General features: G+C 38.4%; 2 protein-coding genes and 1 pseudogene across 3 annotated transcripts; 2 read left to right on the forward strand and 1 right to left on the reverse strand.

Moving 5' to 3' along the window:
• The first annotated feature begins 2,233 nt into the window (after window positions 1–2,233).
• On the forward strand, window positions 2,234–5,054 carry LOC148413996 (uncharacterized; annotated as a pseudogene). The gene is made up of 2 exons (XR_015867590.1): window positions 2,234–2,862; window positions 3,955–5,054. The product of XR_015867590.1 is annotated as an uncharacterized LOC148413996 (transcript).
• Window positions 5,055–5,219: 165 nt separating this feature from the next.
• On the forward strand, window positions 5,220–6,966 carry vma21 (vacuolar ATPase assembly factor VMA21). Its single transcript, XM_088431365.1, has 3 exons — window positions 5,220–5,409; window positions 5,585–5,694; window positions 6,255–6,966. The coding sequence occupies exons 1-3, from the start codon at window positions 5,348–5,350 to the stop codon at window positions 6,392–6,394; spliced, it is 312 nt and encodes a 103-aa protein (XP_088287491.1). The 5' UTR covers window positions 5,220–5,347; the 3' UTR covers window positions 6,395–6,966.
• A 4,402-nt stretch (window positions 6,967–11,368) lies between these two features.
• On the reverse strand, window positions 11,369–12,729 carry LOC148413998 (gap junction alpha-3 protein-like). The gene has a single exon (XM_088431364.1). The coding sequence runs from the start codon at window positions 12,727–12,729 to the stop codon at window positions 11,686–11,688; it is 1,044 nt and encodes a 347-aa protein (XP_088287490.1). The 3' UTR covers window positions 11,369–11,685.
• Window positions 12,730–14,880: the final 2,151 nt, after the last annotated feature.

A 14,880-nucleotide genomic window follows, 5' to 3' on the forward strand; every position in this document is an offset into this window, starting at 1 on the left:
TTAAAAAAAAAAATAAAAATAAATAAATGTTGCCCAAGTTTTGAGTAGCGCTGGGGGGTATAGCTAGAAAATATAATCTTGGTTTTCACCAGTCATTCTGAAGCGGTATGGGTTCACCTAAAGTAATAAAAACATCAAACATTTATTTAAATGTTTGATTCACTAAAGAAAAATAAAAAACATTGCAAAACATTGATTTCACAATTTAAAAGGTGGATGTTTAAAATCACAAACTACTCAAATGAATCTCTTTAGCCCTATTTTTGAATATCCAAAATGCATTTGAATGCACCTCAAATCTCAGGCAAGAAATTAACATTTCTGTTAGCGACTCGAACCAAACATCAAAAACCTGAGCCTACAATCACAATATTGCCAACGGATGTTTTCTTTGTTTCTGTTTTTTAGTTTAGGGTGCTTGAATTACTGAAGGAGTCAAATGATTATCACAAAGTTCAAGAGAAAAATGTAACAAGAGAAGTTTTTGTGAGCTGATGTAAAGTCCGGGTACATTGTAAAAAGTATGCTTGGGGCTAAGCTTGAGAAGTGATGGTATGTCGTGCCTCAGTGTACCAGACCAATTTAAGAACTAATATTAACCAACAAAATACCAACTGTTTTAAGAAAATACATGTAATATTCAAAGAGTTGAATCCAGTACCCACATCAATCCGATTTTCAAAGCTGACTTTTGCAGTATGTTAATGTACACTTGTTTTCTCCTGCACCGTCAGTTGATAGAAATAGAAAACAGTAATAAATATTGATGTCTAGTACTTTAATGACAGTCATTGATATACTATGCCAGCGCTTTTCTAATTGGGGTGCGTGAACACAATTTAGGGGTACATGAGATTTTAATTATGTTTCTGCAGGTATATTAATTGAATGCATTGTAATGCTGTGACAAGAACAGGGCATGTCTTTTCAAATAAAAAGCAAATTGAACAAGAAGCAACATTCAGCTAAAGCTAAATTGTTTCATTAATGACAATTTTTCAGCAGATGAGAAAGAAAAGATGATTCTGCACGATCCAGCTTCTGAATAAAATATCCTTACAGATATGAGTAGAAATGTAGTTCTAAAGTTTAATAAATCAGACATGGATGGCACAGCACTCTTTAGGGTTTTTTTTTTTCATCCCAAATTATTTTGCACTTATTAGGGGGAACTTGGCTGAAAAGAAAATTCACATAATAAAAAGCTGAGAACCACTGGTCTATGAAATTGCTATTCACTGTGCATAGATATGTATACAGACAGTCAGTTAAAAGCGCCTGAAATGCATAGCCGTCTGATTATAGTGCTTCTTAGGAATGTGCCACATTAAATTTCCGCAACATCTCATGACTCTAACGACGTAAAACTGGTTCAATCAAGATGAGATCAGGAAAAAAGAGGCTGCATTGCTAACAAGTCCTCCATTAAAATTGAAGATATAACTCATGGATGAAGTAAACTCATAGAATACCAGGCACAAGTTTGAAAACAAATCAAATTCAAATAGAAGAATAGAAGAAATTCATGTTGTTGAAAATTCACATCTGTGAACTGGAAGTCATTTCAGCTCATAAAGCATCATCCGCATCATAAAGCTGTTAGAGGCAATATCAAGATGTGCAAAGCTTTTATTCGGGCAAATTGTGCTCACTTTGTAGAGTCAAAGTTATTAACATTAACATTATTAACATTTTTGTTTGCAAAATAATTCCATCAATCTTATGTCATACTTGTGACGTAATCATGTACAAAACGTGATTTTTTTTTCAAGGAATTAAAAGACACTGAATTGAAAGGCGTCATCATACCTTTGACTGGTAGTGTGAATATAAATCATACGTGTCATATTAAAAATAGGTTGGCTTGTTCTTTCAATTTGTATTATGACAACAGTGCCGATAAGTTGTCATTTTTTAATTTTTTTATGTTTTTGTTTTAAAATAGCAGAGACGGTATTTGTGGTTCCTTTGTTGTGTTCTATTACGGTATTTCTTCGTGTCAACTTTGAATTGTTGAAAAAAAATTGTGGAGGAAAAAATCCAAAATAATTGAATCATTTTAGTTTAAGCTCTCGTTGTCAGTGTCAATTCAGGAAAACAAGACGAATTATTATTTTTACTCATGCATTTATTATTCTGTGTTCCACTCCAGTCTGGTAGATGGCGATAATGTAGTAACCTGTGGGTTGTCACCCGCCAAATAAACGACAAAAGAAAAATACCCAAACAATAACAATGGCGCCAGATATGAAGAAAACAAGAAATGCGTCTTTGGTGTGGACTAATGACGAGGTAGAACTTTTGCTTCGGGTTACGTTGGACTTCAAAATGGCAAAATTGAAGGAGAAGATTCACTGGGAATCATGCTAGGCCAAATATTTTCATATAACGGACGCATTTCTGGCACAATATCCTAAGTGTCCGACAGACACAGACAAGAAATTCCCTTATGATGTTAGTTCCATAACAAAACTCCATATCACCACCAAGATAAAAAGCATTCGGGGTAAATACAAGCAAGCGAAGCACACCGGGTGTCGAAGTGGCTATGGACGCGTGCTGCTCTTGTTTTTTGAATTGTGCGAGGACATTTGGGGGACTTCCCCTTCTGCGTGTCCCCTGGACAACGGAATTGAGACGGGGGACATACTAGAAGAGGACAGAAGTGAAGAAGACAAAAAGGAAATACACATAAAAGAAGAAGACCAAAATGAAAAGGACATCAAAATCGAAGACATAAAAGAAGAACCCTCCTGCAGTTCATGTTCGACCTTGGAGCTTTCGAAAGTTTTGCCACAATCTGTTGAAAGCAATGACACGCCTGCAGCTGTGACGCAACTGGGCAACAGGAGTTTGCAACAGGTAGCTTCAAAGGGTCGTGCACTTATTTAGCCATTTAAGCTCCTATTTTGCCGATAATTATTTGATAAGTAATGTTGTTTAATGATTACGAGAAAAAAAAAATCCCACTTGCTGTCGACCGAAAACAACATGTGCCTTAAAGGGCCCATATCATGAAATTGTACACTTCCCAAAATGAAATATATGCATATAAATAACATTTGGCACATTGGCAATTATATTTCTTATTAAATCTGAGTTTTATTGGACTGCAGCTGTGACGCAACTGGGCAACAGGAGTTTGCAACAGGTAGCTTCAAAGGGTCGTGCACTTATTTAGCCATTTAAGCCAGGAAGTGAAACTTAATTGTTTACTGAAGCCACACCTCTCACCGTTTGGCTGCGAAATATCCATCCATCCATCATTTTGACCGCTTATCCTCACGAGGGGCGCAGACGTCTGGAGACAAAACAGTTGTTTTACTGACATTAAAATGCAAAACCGTGCCAATGGAGCCCACAGTCGTTTGTCCTATCAAATCGGTCCCATAGGAGACCAGTATTCATAACAACAATCCTGCCCGTGAATGAATTATTTCCTATTCACGATAATTGTCTGGCTGTGTGCTCCCAAACACACCATTTTGCGTCTTCAACATTTTCTAAGGGAAAAACATATTAAGTAATACATTAATGATGTTTACTTTGTCGATTCTGTGCAAAATCTTTTCTCCTCAACTTCAGAACCAAAGCAAAACTAAAAAACATGGATAAGGTCAGTGTGTATTTACTCTTGCACTGGTAGTATCTTTTTCTTAATCACATTAATCAATAATGCCGTTTGGAAAAAAAAAACATGCCGTTGACTGATTTAAAAAGTTTATTGCTCCTGCAAAGACTTTGAGAATGAGCGCGCCACTGCATCATCTGGTGGTGTTGATTTGCAATTGCATTTAACACACTTTCAAAGCCTTTTTCCCAGGGTCATACACCATTATTTGAGGTCTTCTATACTACTAGAAGTCATGGCATTTTTTTCCATTATGTCATAAAAAAATAGGGCTGAAGAATTTGAAAATTATTCAAATATATTTGCTCTTTTTTTTATTTTAGGCTAGGTTGAGCAGCTACAGCAGTAGCCAGCTGAAAAGAAAAGTTCGAGCTGATCCTGAAGTGCTGGAGAACCTGCAAATCAAGAAGAGGATGCTGAAACTCATGGAGGAATCATCAAGAAACAACGCAGATTTTATGCAGCAAATAAATGCAAGCATCGCCCACATGAATGGCATAATACAGGAAGTCTTTTCCCTCATAAGGCAATCGTTAGCACAGCCCCACAGTAATGGCAATTCATCGCACGTGCAAAAATGCCCACACGGGACTAAACTGAACTGTATGTGCACACATAATGCACAAACACACTATTCACATGTTCAGGAACCTTTGCAGCATGAGTGCAACAAGGTGACCCACCATTGCTGTTGCTGTTGGCGGTCTTGACTGATGATTACGTCCGGTAACAGTTGTTAGCTTGATCGTTTGTTCGTCTCAGTTTTTATTCTTGTTCTGTTCACTTCTCAAGATGAGTACAAATTAAATTAATTGATTACATTTGGAAATGAGGTATTTACTAAATGAGCTGTGATTGGTTGTTCCCTGAGCAATTGTGTCATTTTTAGTTGACAGCAAAAGGCTAAATGGTCACCCCCTAAAATGGATAAAAATGCATATTCCACAAATAAAGTATCAATCAGAATACTGTGCTAAAAGAAGTGAGAATGCATAGATCTTTTTTTTAGTGTTGACTTCGCTTTAAGGGACCACACCATCCAATGCTTGCTTTTTTTCGTACATTTTCATGCTTAAAAGGCCTCTGCATATGGTTCATTTGTATACCAAATTATTCCGCGAGATAAATAAAATTAAATATCGATTGAGCAAAATGCATTTGCTTACAATGTGGTTGACCACATTCTTGTGTCATGTATTTTGTGGTGATAAATACCGTACCAATAATTTGATATTACCACTATTCATCTCCGTTCCTGTTCAGTTCTCATCCCTATACCTCTCAATTCCACAATCACCCTCTAATACAAACTTGTACTATTTTTATTTTTTATTAAAGTCGAATTTTTTGTGTGATGCATAGTGGTATTGAATCCCTTGAAAGCTCACCACAAATAAAATGAAATGTTATCGTTTATTATTATTGTTAATGAATTTACTACTACTACTACTGCAAAAATATAGTCAATTATGATGTCAACACTGCAATCTTATGCCCGTTGAAGAAAAACGGACAATCAGAAAAGTCCTTATGAAAGTCTACTACAATTCTCGCGATACTAACTGTAATCTCTAGTGGTCATGTGACGGTCCCGTGACGTGATGCGGAAGTAGCACGAAAACAAGATTTTTTTCCCCCCTCGGTTTTTGCGTTTTTACCTCCACTTTCTAAAGATTGCACAACTATTTCCTTGTGCGTTTTTTTTTTCACACATCAATGGACGGATCTATCAGCGCGTCTTCAGACAATACAGGTGGACCCCCACCTCATTTTAGAACGTAAGAATAGACCATCTTCCCCCTTCTCAATTGTCCGTTCTCCTGCTAGCCTGGTGTGTGCCGCTACAATTTGTTTTTGGCGTGACAAATACATCTGTGCTGGAAAATGTCCACAAAGGGAACAAATGTTTACTTGTGTGTGTTTTCATGCGTGCTCGTGTGGCTTTCCTTGCAGGAATGAAGGCTCCTTGGTGTCAGCCCTGAAGACATTGTTGTTCTTCACTATCCTAATGGTCACGCTACCGATTGGCTTATACTTTGCCTCGAAGGCTTACATCTTCGAAGGTGAGGTTTTTTTTGTGTTGTATTTATTTATTTTTTTGCGGCTTGTAGCATTTTTTAATCCAGTCAAAACAAAAGTTATGAATACACACCTTAATATGTGTTCCTTGGTGCCTGCCCCACTAACGCCAACGATTTAATAAATAAATACCTACATAAATTAATAACTAGACGTACATGTTTATAAAAAAACTATTTTTTTCAGGATAACACAAAAGAAATGTACAAGTCCCTCCACAAGTCCCTTTTACCTTAAATGAAAACAAAAAATATCCTATTTGACGTTACAACCTGCAGATTATAGTCTGAAGCACCTTATACGTGACAAAAATACATTTTCTGTTAAATATTTGTTGGTACGGCTTATAGTTTGAAAAATACGATAATTTATAGCAAAACCTTTGGTGCACCCCAGTCCTTAATAATGCACCATCTAGGGAATAGTGTGCGCACAGCGACGGTGCAAATATTTCCAAAACCAACTGGATAGCTAATCTGGTTCATGTACCACCATTGGCGTTCCCAGTCCACATGAATTTCTCACTTTTGTGTTTGCTTCTCAGGCTCAATGAAGATGTCCAACTCGGATAGCTATTTCTACGCCGCCATCGTCGCCGTGCTGGCCGTGCACGTGGTCCTGGCCTTGTTCGTTTACGTTGCCTGGAATGAAGGCGCGCCCAAAGGGAAGGGCAAATATGATTAAGTCAGATCTAAGGAGAACCTTGGGAAAGGATCCTCAGAGCAGTCCACAGCAGCACTAGCTCGACACTAACAGCGAACCAGAGAGGTTAGGTGTGTGTTGGGCTTGTATCTATTCCATGGATACTGCTGCATTTGATGTACTTTTGAACAGCCCTCCTGACTGAGGGCAGTTTTTAAGAGGTGTTTTTCTTTTTTTTGTCACAAATTTGACATGTAGCAAAACGGCTTCCCCTTTGTTGTTAATGGATCCCAAATTCAGGATTTTCATGCCAGGTTTGTCATGCATACTTGTTCAATACTTTATTGACTTCTAAGACACTGGAGATGTCTTATCATGTCATCGTATTTTCTTTAGTTTGTGTTGTTCTGTTTCAGAGAAATCTTGTGACGCTTCAGTCATCAAATTGTTCAGCCCTTTCATGATGTAGATATCAGTGTGAAACAATGGTGACCTAGTTGAATAAACTTGTGAGGTAGGATGTAATAATTTTTCACTAGCTTTTTTTAATTTCCATAAATGTGTCATTGTTGTTGCAAATAATAAAATGTGCTTGACACATCAAGCATATAGCAGTTTTTAGGAATTTACATGTTTTCTAAAGACCCTCCACTGGGGGAGACCTGTCAAATGGACACCAATTTTTTGTTTTTAACCCTTGTGCGGTATTTTGTCCAATCCCTTGAGCTTTACATCAAAATCATTTCACATCAAGTAGACAGCACTGAAAAAAAGACACTAGGGAACTGAAATTTGACTCAGATGGTGCCGAAATTTCAACATGGCGCGACTACTTGGCTATCGTTATAAGGAGTGCGACCCAAATGACCCAAAATACCGCACAGATAATAAATAAAATTAATAAACTGTTGCAGCGAGGTAGCTGTTATTAGCTTTAATAACAATTTTGACACAAGTATCTAGTTGACAATTGCCTCAAAACTAACAAATGAGAAAATGGCATTTCTAAATAGGAAAGTAGGACTATAATTAAATCGTGCTGAGGAGAAGGTAAGTTTAGCCTGGGTTGTTAGTGGAAGTTATGGAGAGTCCCCCCTCTGCTGCCAACCATAACATCTTAGCATGATTATTATATTCCGTTCAGTATTGTAAAACAGAGCGTTAAAATGAATGACTCCTATTATTTTTGGAGCCTGCTTGAAAATATAGTCCAAAAATAGACCAAAGATTTGCCAGCCACAAGCAAATCAGATTTCAGTTGTGTTTCCTGTATTTTCTCTTTCACATGGTGGCAGCAAAGATCACTTTCCCGCCAAGCAAATACAAACACAATGAAAGCAACTTGGACAAAAATCCATGCTGTAATGACCATTTTCTGCTTGACAGAGCATGTCTTGCAGCTGCTTCTTGACTGCAAATTTAGTTTCAGGCCTTGAAGGACGCATGGCGTCAAAGTGCTGGTGATGAGGCGACAGGCCTGCAGGCAATCAGACCCGTTTAGTCGACGCACATCATGAGGTCCATTTGTCCTCTTGGCTGCTGCTTCAAAAGCATTGAGAAAACATACTGCAATTGTAAGCTACGCTTCTGGCTGTTTATCATTTATCACACATTAGCAGGTTGGATTTGGACCATCTGGTTAATGAAACCCAGGCCTTTTTCTCTAACCAATTATTTAAATAAACACTTCATTGGTTCTTGATGGTTTTAATCCTGTGTTTTATAATCATTTGTTGTGACTGAACAGATGAGGAAGCCACTTTGGAATTTATCAACAATATCTGCCGTGTTCGCTTTGGGAAGTTTCTTTAGTGGCCAGCAGAGGGCAGAGCAGCAGCAGCACCTCAAGACGGCAATGAAGCACAGGAGGAATAGTAATCACGCTAAAGGGATGCTTTACTTTTTCTTTTTTTTAGCAGTAAAAAGTGGATAACCCGCCTATAATTCGCTTTATTGTTTTTCGTGTGCAATTAGTACCCTTAAAAACGCTATTTGCAATTTGCCACTTGCTTTTGACAAAAAAAATACAAGTGCTTCATTTGTCCATCACTACTCGATATACTGTACTTCCAATGAATTAGCTGTCAAAAATTAAAATGGTATTGAAGTGAAAGTAATGAATTTACCAAACATACTATAAAAATGAGACGTTTTTAATGTTTTGTTAGTGTACTGAAGGTTAAGCCCTTTGAATTGGGGGTGAACATTTATTCCCTTTTAAGAGTTTTGAGTTATGCCGTCGGGTAATTCTGACCTCATATCCCGTATGCTATCCAATTTAAAAAATACAACTGCTTTGAAAGCTGATAAGAGACCCTTAATTTTAACTGTAAATTCACAACACCATACATGATAAATAATGATTCCACATCATGTTTTTTTTTCTTCCTGCTTTGACTACCCTTTTTTTTTTTTGTCAAGGGAGGCCAAAATGTGTTTCCCATCGAGCAACATAAAACACGCATATGCCGTAACATCTAAAATCTAATGATCTGTTGTTAGTTTGTAGTACATTTGTATTACAACAAACATGCATTTCCTCTTCCCTTGACATCAGGTGTTAACAGCTATATTGTGATCACACCAGGCAGGACTCTTTCGTCATAGACATACTATGCATTTACAAGATGGTTCTCTTTCTCTTTTTTTTTTTTTTTTTTTTAATACCGGAGGCAACAAAATCCTTTCCTGCATAAGTTCAATGAAAGTGCGTGCGTGTGAAAACACGGATGATTCTTCACCGCTTTCCTTCGTAGAGAGAATAAATGAGTTCTTGGCGATTCGTGAACAAGGTCTGTTATTTCTACCACAATCAAATGGGTAGTATGTTTTCTACGAAAAAAATGGACATCCAAACATATTTTTGAAATTAGCCAGATGCCAGACACAACTAGGGGAAAATGTCACCAATGCGTCAATGACGGATAAAATACATGATTGTTGCAGTACCAAAACTAACCTGTGAGAGTCAGTGTTGTGCCACACAGGACACACGAGTGCCACAAAATACAAAGTGTAGCAGAAAAGGTAGATTGAGTTTATTTTTCTAACTACAGTACTTAGCGTCTGTCAGTCCGTTTTTACTTTTATTTTTTACTGTGGTTAATGACGTCAGGCAGTGATTATCAACGTGTGGTATGTGAAAGTCTGACAAAATAAATGCTTACAATTACTTTTTTTTAATTAGTAAATTTGTTTAATTGTAGTGAAGTAGTCGTTTACCTCTGTTTATTTTGAAAATACTTTATAACTGTCATTTTTGTAAATGTATATCGATGTAAAATGTTTTGCTGAGTGATGAATTAATGACACGTTATAAATATGGAAAATCATGAGACGAATGCAATCTCAATTTGGGCACACCCTGGAATTGGAATTGGATACAGTGTATTGACCAGTGCCATTTATTTCACAACATTACACTTGCGAACTTATGCTGGAGGCTGACACTTAAAAAAATAGTTCATCCTGTCTTATATGCAAGTCAAAAATAATCATATCCCTTGTGGAATTCGTAAGTGTATTTTTTAACATAATATTTAACAATCAAAAGTTCAGTTTGAAAACCTGAGCAAACCGATACTTCGCTGTACTTTTTCCCGTCAAAGTGATCCCTGTCAGTGGTAGAATGTGTTCACAAATTTGCTAAACATACTAAAGTGAATTACATTTGTTTCTAAATATATACTTGTTAAAGAACTGCTAGAAACCTGTGCAAAGATTGAGAACTATGGAGTTCTGTTTTTTTTTTTTTGCTTAGCAGGGTCTTTAAATTTAGTCACACAAAAACAAAAGTTACTAAAAAAAAAATAGAGAAACATTTTACAAGTACAGTACTGTACTGTTCAGTGAAACGTCCAAAGTTGCCAGTCAAGGTAAAAGGGGAGGACAGCAAAAACAACAATTGGAAAGGCTCTGGCTGTTCAGTACAACATGAACAACAACATTAATTAAATATAAACAAAATACTCCTTGTTTTTCTAAACAAAGCAGATGGTAGCCTAAATATGCTAACCACCACTTAAACACTGTTTATGTCTAAATGGATGGATGATGGCACAATTTCGTTTAACAGTGATTAAGCCTGAAAAAGGAAGAGTGAAAACGGGAGAGAAAATATTGAATGAATATCGCAAATCTTTGTCTGCCCACAGAAAGCAGAGCATTTTCTCAAAGTGTCTTGTATGCCCGCAGAAAGCAGAACATTTTCTCAAATGGACAGCGCAGAATTATTTTTTTTTATTTATTTACTCATTTTATTATTTACTCTTTGGTCCTTCACATAAAATATTGGTTATTTTCTTACCAGATGTTTGAACATACGGTATCTTATTTTGGTTTGATAATTATTACTGCTACTAATTTCTTAGTTTACGAATAACATGATACTATTTGCTGTTAAAAAGCTAAAATTCTGAGGATTTGGACGATTTTAGATGATTATTTGATTATTTAAAATAATTACAGATTAATTTTATTCTCGGTAAGTTGTCAAATTTTATTATACAGTGGGTTAAGTTCTCATAGTTAGGGTAGGCTTTACGATGATCCGATCGACGTGTTTGTGATCGGCAATAATTGTCATTTTAACTAAGATGGATGATTTGCTGAGCAATCAATGATATCATCGATAGGTTCCACAAATGATCCGTCGCATTAATGTTTTGAGAGGCAACTTTGCATCTATTAATTTGCCCTAGTGTGACTTTTCATTTTATGGAGTTGAAGGAATGTTTATTTGGGCATCATTTCCATATTTGCAGTATTACTTGGTGCTATAAAGTCATTTAATTTCATTATTGTATTTTAATTACAGTAGGTTGTTACTTCTATTATTTCTGTCACAAGTTGTTTCTGTTTTCCCTGACTGAACTTTCACTCAGCAAAGATAGTTAAACCTTGGCAAAAGTGCATTGTTGATACCGTCTAAACAGTATACAATTATATGCAGTAAACAAGTTGTTAAAATAGACATTGCCATATCTTGTGATTGGTTATTTTAAACTAGCTCCTCATGATCTTGACTGGCCCCAAAAATCCTGATGTTGTAAATTTTACTTAAAGACAATCAGTTCGTTTAATAAAGGAATTTCAAACGACTTTACCTTGAAATTAGAATAGCATTGAGGACAGCCATATTTTGCCTGACTTTATAGGTACGACTGTAACTGTTGCCTCAAAATATGGGTCATGTGGCCTTTCCTGTGTCTATTGTGAAATAAATGTTGCGCAAATTCAACTTTCTTGGACCATGAAAGTCTTATTTGGAATGAGTCAAACCTGCACTCTGAGTACATTTCTCAAAGAGCGTTCAGCCCCTTGCCGGCAATGTCTCATATCTTCAGATCATCTATTCTAGTCTTGTTTTTGCTGTGCTTGGCAGCGCGGACTGGCTTGCCCCGCAAGGGTGACCCTGGGGCAGATCCTCGCTTCTTCCCTTTCAGCTCACATTCCTCCAGCTTGCTGCCGCTCCTTTCTACTGCCAAGTTGTCCTTATTCTGTTTGTAGGCCGCTTTGCTGTTACAGGGGTGATAGGACGGGTCGGGGGCGTCGGACAGAGGCGAGAGGTTGTAGCTGGGAGGGCGATGCTCGTGGTAGTAGTCGTCATACGAGGGGCCGAACGGCGCTTCGGCGTCACTGTGCCCCTTGGACATGGTCTCGGGTGACTGGTTGCCCCTCCTGAAGGTGATACCCTGGCGGCATTTGGTGAAGCCCAGGTGGTAGATCTCGATGAGGTTGAGGAAGAGGGAAACGCTAGCCACGCCTAGCATGAAGATGATGAAGATGGTTTTTTCGGTGGGTCGCGAGATGTAGCAGTTGACCGCGTTGGGGCACGGCGGCCTGTCGCACGTGTACATGGGCTTCAGCTCAAAGCCGTACAAGAGGTACTGGGCCACGATGAAGCCCACCTCAAAGAGGGTCTTAAAAATGACGTTAAAGACATATGTGCGCAAGAGCTCCCCCTGGAGGCGCACATGCCCATTCTCGTCTCTCATCAGGGCTTTTTTGTGCTTGTGGGTGTCCACCACCAGCGCAGGATGAGTTTTCTCTTTCTCCTTTTGCTTCTCCTCCATGCGGACTAGATGCAGGATGTGACCCAGGTAGATCAGTGTCGGCGTGGACACGAAGATGATCTGCAGTACCCAGAAGCGAACGTGAGAGATTGGGAAGGTGATATCGTAGCATACGTTCTCGCAACCGGGCTGCTTGGTGTCGCAGGTGAAGCCCGACTGCTCGTCGCCCCACACCTTCTCGGTGGCGGCGCTCAGGATCAGGATGCGGAAGATGAACAGGACCGTCAGCCACACCTTGCCCACCACGGTGGAGTGCTCCTGGGCGTTTTCCAGGAGCTTTCCCAGCAGGTTCCAGTCCCCCATGGTCTATGTGAGCACACAGCTGGGACTGGAGGGATTGGGAAAAGCCTTTTTAGTACAAAACCCAAAACAGGCATTTTTACTGAAGATGTTTATGTTCAATACCGCTTTTTTTTTCTTTTTCTTTTTTTCAGATTGGTAACATTACTCCGATATGTCTAGTATGTTTTTGTATATACCGTATTTTTCCAACTGTAAGTTGCAACTTTTTTCTCATGATTTGAGCCCTGTGGCAAGTGTAGCTTTTTTGCAGTTTTTTACTTTTGCTAGTCACGAGGAGACAATCCACCGGTAAAGCAACTGTACTGTATATCTCTTCAACGTGTCAATTTATGGAACAAGTATGAAATAGAACTGAAAAGATGAGTGTGCTCAAAAGAGGTTGTAAAAATATAGTACTGTACTGTGCTAAAAATATAAAAATCATGTCACTTTCAGTCGACCGCGTGGCAAAATGACTGCCTATTTGATGCATAAAAACAAGTGAATTTGCTTTTTAATTCCACAAAATGTGATTCTAATCATCAATTGAACAATGATTGTAATTTTGTTTTGCTTGACTTGAATTCCCCTTTAATAAATAAATTATTTTTTATAGTCAAATCTTAAATAGGTACTAAACCTATATATTCATTATTAGCAATAAACAGTTAAATATTCTTCATCTTAATTTATTTTTAATGACAACGTCTGTACTCAGGGTTCAGGCAACATCCAATCACTGTTCCGCTTGTGAACGTCACATAAACATACAGAAAACATGTGAGCCGTGATTGGGTGTTACCTAAACCTTGAGCATGTGTGAGCAATGTGTTTTTAAACATTTTTACTGTGCATGAAATTTATTTTAGAAATCAGAATATTAACTTTTTACTGTACCGTTTACTGTCACTTTAACTTATTCAGTGCATTGCCCTTTTTACTGGTCAAGCAGTGTGTGTTATATATTTTACCTCTTATTACATGTATATGTCATTGACACGTATCAAAGAAAAATAAAATCTTTGTATGTTTCTTTGTTAAATTTAAATAAACCATTACCATCAAATAATTTCAAACTCAGCAAGTTTTCCAATGTTTTGAAACACCTCAATCGGTGTGTAACAACTTGCACAAAGCCATGACCTTAACGAAAAACAAAAAAACCCACACACACCCTCCAACATCTTGTTGAAATTATTCCCAACAGAGTGTAAGCTATTTGAACTGCAAGAGGGGTCTTAACTCCATATTTTCTTCCATTTCAAAGCCATATTGGTGTTACGGCGAGGTGTCCAAATCCCTTTGTCTATATAGTGTGTATTGCATGACTAAAATAACACAATCTAACAGTTACGGTAAGTATCCTTCTCAAAAATACCTTCAGCCGAACTTACAGCAAATGAGCCTCAAGAGTCATGTTGTTAAAACAACTCGGCATCTACGGGTCTATTCCACGTAGACCACAACAGGATTATATTTACTTGAAGGGGGTGTATATTTGGCATGTGTAGACAGGGAAAGGCAGCTTCCAGTTATGATCTTGCGAGTTGTGGCCCTCGTGGCCCCAGCAGTGGCAACGTGATCGCTGCTGCCAGTGAAATGGAACACGATCTAGACGGGGTGGAAGTTCATATTGGTACCATAGTGTTAGTAAGGTCAGAACCTCGAGTGCACTGTGTAACGACGGGTGGTCTTTTAGAGAAATTTTTACATATACGGCCTATTTAACAGCTCACCCACCTTGTCACCTTCTACATCCCTTGAATTGAACTCCTATGTGTTTTTGAGGTTCCATGAGGCCCACCGGCCAGAGCAAGCGGGATCTTCGGGGCCTCTCGGCGATGCCCTTGAATGGAGAGGAAAAGTGGACTCCGATCAGCCGCAGCGTCAGTTCGGCAGGTTCCAGGACGCCCCCTAACCTAGGTACTTCTTGCACTGACCACAACACACTAATGGACGAACTCTCAACCATGTCCGGCCTGCCCCTCCCCCTGCGGTTAAATTTGGCCCAGTGGACTCGAATGTAAACTATTGCAGTCCGTCCACTTGGTTGTTTGGAGCTGACTGACAGGGCAGCTGGCCAATGATGCGCTCGACTAAGTTTTGTTCCGGCCACAAGTGGTCCTGGTGGCTAAATATAGTGCAGGGGTCTCTCCTATCATGGGAGGGGGG

The sequence above is a fragment of the Hippichthys cyanospilos genome, chromosome 13 (assembly GCF_059441005.1).
Source record: "Hippichthys cyanospilos isolate Australia breed blue-spotted pipefish chromosome 13, RoL_Hcya_1.0, whole genome shotgun sequence".
In the NCBI taxonomy this organism is placed as follows: domain Eukaryota; kingdom Metazoa; phylum Chordata; class Actinopteri; order Syngnathiformes; family Syngnathidae; genus Hippichthys; species Hippichthys cyanospilos.

Bases quoted from the DNA above. Each gene is read 5' to 3' on its own strand.
- LOC148413998 (XM_088431364.1), bottom strand. From the start codon at position 12,729: ATGGGGGACTGGAACCTGCTGGGAAAGCTCCTGGAAAACGCCCAGGAG.
- vma21 (XM_088431365.1), top strand. From the start codon at position 5,348: ATGGACGGATCTATCAGCGCGTCTTCAGACAATACAGGTGGACCCCCA. The intron at 5,410-5,584 runs GTAAGAATAGAC...CTTTCCTTGCAG, and splicing joins CCCCCACCTCATTTTAGAAC to GAATGAAGGCTCCTTGGTGT. The intron at 5,695-6,254 runs GTGAGGTTTTTT...TTTGCTTCTCAG, and splicing joins GAAGGCTTACATCTTCGAAG to GCTCAATGAAGATGTCCAAC.